Source organism: Drosophila melanogaster, chromosome 3R (genome assembly GCF_000001215.4).
Source record: "Drosophila melanogaster chromosome 3R".
NCBI lineage: Eukaryota > Metazoa > Arthropoda > Insecta > Diptera > Drosophilidae > Drosophila > Drosophila melanogaster.
This window is the reverse complement of record NT_033777.3, coordinates 28,234,750-28,241,458: the sequence shown is the minus strand read 5'-3', so window position 1 is coordinate 28,241,458 and position 6,709 is coordinate 28,234,750. Positions and strand designations below refer to the sequence as shown.

The following is a 6,709-nucleotide window of genomic DNA, read 5'->3' as shown; positions in this document are numbered from 1 at the left end:
ACAGCTCTCCTTAACTCGAGAGCCGACCGAAACTTTCGCCCCGACCCTTTTACGGTGCACCCAATTTCGAGCTCGATGCGTTTGCGTTTGTGCGGCCAACGGGGCGTATGAGTAACATGTGCACTTTATGGAGGGTAGGGGCCTATTTGTTTTATTTATATTTCGCCGCGCTGTGCCATTTTGAGCGCGCATATTAAACAGGACATGGCTGTTTGTGTGGCCATGGCATCACGACTGGCAGGCCAGCGGGCAGGATAACACGGAGGCCCAGAGACACGGCCAAAGTGCAAAATGCAGTAAAATATTGAAATTGTACAGTTCCCGTTGTGCAATGAGCCGCAATGCCAGCGACGTTTCAGTGTTCTCTCTGCACTATTTTTATATTTTTTTTTTCTGTGCACTCACATGTGGGGAAGAATTTTGATTTTACGTGACTGGCATGCGACGATTGCTGTGTGTGTGGGGTGTGGGCCACTTCCATACTGAAAAATAAAATGGTTTGAATCGAAACATTCTGCGCTCGTTTCTGGGTGGGTGGGTGACTTTGGAGCAGCTTTTCTGTTATTTCCAATTAGCATTGCAAATTCATTTGCAGTTTATCGGGCTGAAATAATTCCATAGAACCCTGGGTGGAATCACCAATAATTTGAAGTTCTGCAAATGCATTCATTCAGGCATTGATGTGTGATTACTAGCAATAAATGTCTAGTTCCATAAGCCATCACCCTTTATTAAGGTTTCGAGATGTCATTTTTGGTGTCATTTTCTAGGCCATAAGTCATAGAAATGTTATAATCGATATGAACACACTCAGTGTATGCACCACAATTATTAAATCAAATCTCCTTTCTGGTAAATCGATTCCAAAACCCCTTCCAGGATTCCCAAGAAAATAAGAAGAAGTCAAGGCATTTGTTTTTAATTTTGTTTTTCTGTTTTTTGATTAACATTTTTCCGTTTTATTTGATTATTTCTCTCTTGCTCGGCTGCAATCGCTGGCAGCGCCTTTTTCTATGCATATATTAACGTGTTTGCAGCCACACACTCAAGTGTGCGTAAGTGTGTGTGTGGGTGTGTGTGTGATTGCGTGGGTGTTGGTGTGGGCATTAATGTGTATTTGTGAGTTTGTTCCGGGGGCTTCGTTCGGTTTGATTGAATTGGATAGGCTTTTGATAGGCGCTTAACATAATTATGGCATTTTGCTTGCACACTTTTAATAATTCTCTTTTTCATACTGTTTGTTTGTTTGTTTATTTTCTGCTCTCCGATTTTCCTGCTGCTGTCACAAATGCAATTACATAGGCGAGTGTCTGGGTTGGTTGTTTGGATCTGATGGGCGCTATTTAATGATCTATCATATGTCTGCGCTGGGCCTTTGCAAAAACAGATGCTCTCCTGCAGCGTTGTTTGCACTCGGCTTTGGTTTTTTGTTTTGTTTGTTTTTACATGTATATGCAAATATTAATACAATTTCCTTTTAGTTAGTTTGCCTTTGTTATGCGCACATATATCTTGTTTTTAATTATATGTTTTTTAGATATACCTTTTTCATATTTTTATATGTACATACAACACAAATCATTTATTTATATTTCTTTTGCTTACACCATAACTATGTTTATATAATTAAATATAATTATGCTATTATGTATATGTCGTAGAGTATTTCTGATTTTTTCATCCGTTTCATTAAATTTATTTCGTAATTTTACCATAATTTTCCAACATTTCCAACATACGTTCAGCTACAATTTTATTTAATTTTCATTGTTTTTCCATATATTTTCATTATTTATATATTTATAATTACGCATAGCTTGCTCTGACACACAGTTTTCTTGTCTGCTCAAATAACATTTAGTATATATATATATATGTATATATATATATGTGTATGTATATATATAGGTGTATATATATAGATTTGTATATATGTAAAGTGATGCATTCGTCGATGCACAGTTTGTCGTTGGCTTTCAAAAACATGTTATGCCAAGTTGAAAAAATAAATCAGTTTCCTTTGTCCGTAACATCGATTTGCTCTCATCACAACTTATAGAAATTAGACTCGCTTCTTTTGGCTCCACTCCAATTATCCAATTGAAAGATTTCTAATTTTGATTTCTCCGTTTTAGCATTATGAATTAGTTTTTCTCAATTTTTGTTTTCTTTGGTATGCAAAAAATAGTTTACAATTTGTATTCGCATTCGTTTTCCGTTTTTTTTTTAGCCGTTTTGCCTTTGTAAATACCATAAATAATTGTGTTTAGGTTTACATTTTAGTGTATAGTGTTACAGTTATTCTTACGATTCTTAGCTACACATTGACTACGTTTTGTATTTTGCTTTTGCTACACGTTTTTCTTTCATATCCTTTTCTAAATATTTCGCTATTTCCTTAGTTTCTTATAGGTTACCTTAATACATTTACACGTTACACAAACACAGATACATGAATAAGGATCCTTACGTGTGAGTGTGTGCGTGCTTGCGTATGCGTGTGCTTGTTTGTGTGTATGTGTAGTAGCCTCTTCTATGGGTATCGTTTAGGATATATAGTTGATCTAGTCATGGGTCCATCTACATATATATATATATTCTCTGGCTCAATCGATCCGTTCTGTTTTCAGTGCAATTATCTACTCGATTTCTGGTGTGTTTCTCATTTTCGGGTTCGGTTTAGTTGTCGGTGCTTAACTCAGTTAGTATATTTACTTTGATATTTCTCTATATAATGCTGGATAACACTCATAGTCGTGACTCAACTGATCGATGCTTATGGTGGGCCAAGTCGAATGGCCCTTCACTACTTGCTAATTCTTAGGTCTATGCACATCGATATATCGGTGAAATGATCATCAGAATGAAATCTATTTGAAAATCATCGGTTCTGTCAATTTCATAGAAGATGGGGAAAATTTTCTAAAATGAGTTCTCAGTCAACGAAACACATTTCTCTTAACCTTTTGTTTGTTTGCTTAGTCTACGCTTAAATATTAGTTTTCGGTTTGTTATACTTTCTTTTGCTATGTGAAACGTAAGCCCTGGTAAATCAAAACCACTTTCTTAGTAGCACCCACTCTATTCTTACTCTGGTATATACATACCTACATACTTGTCTATATGTTTATACCTACTAAAATACATTTAGATCTTCTCGTGTTATCATTATTAATATTTTTTGACAGAGGTGACTTCCTCGAACCATTGATTAGATCAACTTTGGATTTCGACTATTGCACTTTCTGGCCTGTGTGGTTGCTGCTGTCGCCATGGCGTATACTTAATCTACGGTAAGATTTCGTTTACGTGTAATGCTGCACCTTTCTACACTTCGGACATGCCATAAACCTGAGCCACTGGTGGTTGTTGCTGCTGTTGCTGCGGCTGCTGCTCGTTGTTTGCTACCTGCTGCTGCTGTTGCTGTTGCTGCTGCACCCAGTGCGATGGATAGTACAGTTGGTGGATATAGTGCTGCTGCTGCTGATGCTGGTTGTGTGAATGCTGCTGCTGCAGTTGGTGATGCTGCAGCTGCTGCAGCTGCTGCGTTTGGTAGGGCGGCTCCTTGACATATTCGCCGGACGTCTGCTGCTCATGTTGCTGCTGCAGCATCTGCTGCTGCTGCTGCTGTTGTTGCTGCTGCTGGTGCTGCTGTGTGGGATACATGGCCATCCCTCATGGCAGCTACACGAGCAGACTGGGCGCCAGCCACTCGTCCTCCGCCAGCTAAACGATGTACAATCGTTAGGCACCGCCTCATCATCGAATTCCTCGAACACTCACCTGTGGACTGACCTGGAACTGCTGCATCGGATATGCGACCACTCCGGCCGCCTGTGGCAATGCGCTGCCCACGCTCTGTGTGATCTGCGGCGCAGTGGCTGCCGCTGCACTGGCCAGCTGAGGTTGGGGCGGTACACTCTGCCAGGTGCCGGGCAGCTGGACGCCCATTCTGAAGCGACAAAGAATATAGAGGGCATAAATAAAGCGTATAACTAACACAAATGATTAAAAAGTATTCATGTAATTATTTGCTACAGCTTAAACACAACTTTGCTGCCCCGATCTGGATCTCAAACTCACCCCATGTATCCCGCCTGCTGGTAGCCGGCGAATTGACCGTAGGTGAATCCCTGCATGCCCTGCAGGAACTGTCCGGGCTGAAGGGCACTGGCGGGGGCTGCCGCCGGATATGTGGGTGCCGGCGGGTACCAGTATCCGGCCACCTGCTGTCCGTAGGCAGCCGCTGCGGCCGCCGCTGCCGCCGAGCCGAAGGGGAATCCCTGGGCCAAGGCTCCACCGGCAATGGCCGACATGTGGTTGGGGTCACCACTCTCCTTGCCCCATGCACACTTCACCGGCTGCTGGTTGATCTCCGTGTTGTTAACGGCGACGATGGCGTGGGTGGCCGCCTCCTTGGTGGAGAAACTGAGGGGTGAGAGCACAGATTTATTCTTAATATATCTGGTTTAAATTCGTATAGTTACTGTCGTAAAATGTTGGAAATAAGCCGAATAATAATATAAATTTAAATTTGAAAACAAGCATTTAAACTATTTAATTTATAACTAGCCATCAAATATTTCTTTAGCATTTTCATTACTGGATTTTTGCTTTTTGAAAGCAGGCAGCAGATTGGCCTGGTTTAATTTCCGCTTAACCCGCTGCGGCAACAAAGCGCAAAAGTGGTACAAGCGTCTGTGGAATTATTCCGTTGTTGCTGGATTGGTTATAATGATGCAGCAACTCTGCCACAGCTGCTGCTGCACTTGTAGTCCCCGAGCTCATTATGTTACAAAATGCCAAACAATGCCTCCGCTGCGCACCGCCTCCTGCCTCCTGCCACCTCCCGTTCTCTCACTTTCTCCTCGACTTTCTTTTCCCCTTCGTCGCTTTTTTTTGCATCACGTTTGCAACACACAAATGAGTTTTGGAGCAGTGCACAAAAGGCGCCCATGGACATGGCCAGTAACTGCAATGCGTTTGTTGCCCACCCCTCCGCCCTCATCACACTTCACACATACACTTGACAAAAAAGGCTACTAATATGCAGAAAAGTAAAGAGTTTTCAGAATGAAACATATAATTTTTCTCGTCTAAACTATTTTGAATAAAACATTACTGTTTTGTAAAAGTAATTTATTTGTATTACTATTTCAGGTCTCCCATATTTTTGTTCAGTGTGCGAATCCTATCCGTATCTGCCCTTTTGGTTGCGGTGGGGTGAACTCAGTCCGTCGTGGGCCAACGGCTGCCATTAAAACCCTATCAGCATTCGTGACGGCAGCTGCGATCTCCACCGCCAACACCACCAGCACCACCGGTACCCAGCCACCAGCCACCACTGCTCTTCCTGCACCACCGACTCCTTGGCTGGGGGTTTATTCCCCCACTTTTTTTTTTTATTTTTGGTTTTTACTCTTTGCCGTGCCATCGTTGTCGTCGCTGTTATTGCGGTTCATTGTTCTGTTTGTAACTTCAAATTTGCCCCTCGATGTTGCTGTTGTTGCATTCCTTGTTATTGTTGTCGAGTGTAAAAGTGTTGTTGATTTATTAACGGCGAGCGGCTTGGATGGGGGCCACGCACACATATATATGGCGTGGTGTGTGCGCATCGGTGACGATGACAATGGAAACACACCGATGACACCGCAGACCGCAGCACACGCACACCCATGCAGGCGGCAAATCAAAATGGCGGCCCACAAAGGGTTAATGTGTAGCACACTTATAGGGGCACAGTAAAATGGGGGAAGATTGCTCCATTATTAGATCGATTGCCTGATCGCTCATTCTACCGTGAGGTTCTTAAGAAATATGGGAGCACACAAAATATCAAATTCTAATGAGAATAACACATATGTTTAACAAGCAAATGAAAATGTTTTAAATAGTAAATGAAGTATCTTTTAGATGTTAATTACTCATGGTATGCAGTAGATTTCTTAATCTTACTTCATATATGAAATTTTCATACATTTAAATATCGTTTCCTGTCAACTTACCGCACGAATGCGTATCCTTTGTCCTTGAAGACCCGTATCTCCTGTATTGTGCCATACGGCGAAAAGGTCTTCTGCAGAATCTCCTCGTTGAGGAAGCCAGAGAGGGCTCCGTTGATGCCGCCACAGTAGACAGTGCAATTGGTGGGGCTACTCTGGTTGTAGACCTCGTCAAAGGTCAGCGGCTTGGCGTTCACTGTGGAAGAGCGAGATGTGACATTGAGATGCGGGATGGCTTGGTGGTTTGGATTGGTGTCTCTGATGGGATGGGATACTCACTGTCTGCCTTGGTTGCCGGCGGCTTTCGTGTGGCCCAATTTGTGCGTATCGAGCGCGAGCCCAGCCATTGGCCATTCATTGCAGTGATGGCGGTTTCCGCCTCCTGCAACGAGCCAAATTAAATGGAGAGCGCAATTAGCTAAGAGCCCATTCCATTTACGCGGGCTTGTCTAGCCGCTTAAGCCGCTTACGGCGGCTGCTAAGTCGCCCTCAAAGACTGCTTTTGGTTTTTGAGTAAAGATCCCAGCCCAAAATTTATAAACAAACAGCTCAGAAAGTGTTAAGGCAGAAGCAACAAAAGTAGCAAGCACTTGGAAAAATACAATTATCCTTAAATTACTCGCAATCCTATCGAACAAGATTAAACACCTAACCATTTAGGAAGAAATTATTTCTATTAAATGATTAAAATGTTTTTTCATTATTAA

At 42.3% G+C, this 6,709-nt stretch overlaps 1 protein-coding gene and 1 non-coding gene across 5 annotated transcripts in view; one reads left to right on the top strand and one right to left on the bottom strand.

Annotated features, from left to right (window-relative positions):
* Window positions 1-932: 932 nt before the first annotated feature.
* The window catches only part of CG34354 (uncharacterized protein), a 93,647-nt gene continuing 87,870 nt past the window's right edge, over window positions 933-6,709 (bottom strand). For 3 of the 4 annotated variants that reach the window (NM_001104483.3, NM_001316621.1, NM_001170284.3), the window contains exons 5-9: window positions 6,282-6,384; window positions 6,006-6,198; window positions 4,084-4,428; window positions 3,784-3,952; window positions 2,229-3,726 (exon numbers count right to left, since the gene is read on the bottom strand). In NM_001104483.3, coding sequence (NP_001097953.2) covers window positions 3,328-3,726; window positions 3,784-3,952; window positions 4,084-4,428; window positions 6,006-6,198; window positions 6,282-6,384 — 1,209 coding nt within the window. In that variant the 3' untranslated portion in view covers window positions 2,229-3,327. Of the gene's footprint in view, window positions 3,727-3,783; window positions 3,953-4,083; window positions 4,429-6,005; window positions 6,199-6,281; window positions 6,385-6,709 lie in introns of all 4 variants that reach the window. The other variant, NM_001170285.3, reaches the window with a different exon arrangement.
* asRNA:CR45041 (antisense RNA:CR45041) lies at window positions 2,889-4,010 on the top strand. The gene is made up of 2 exons (NR_125281.1): window positions 2,889-3,047; window positions 3,189-4,010.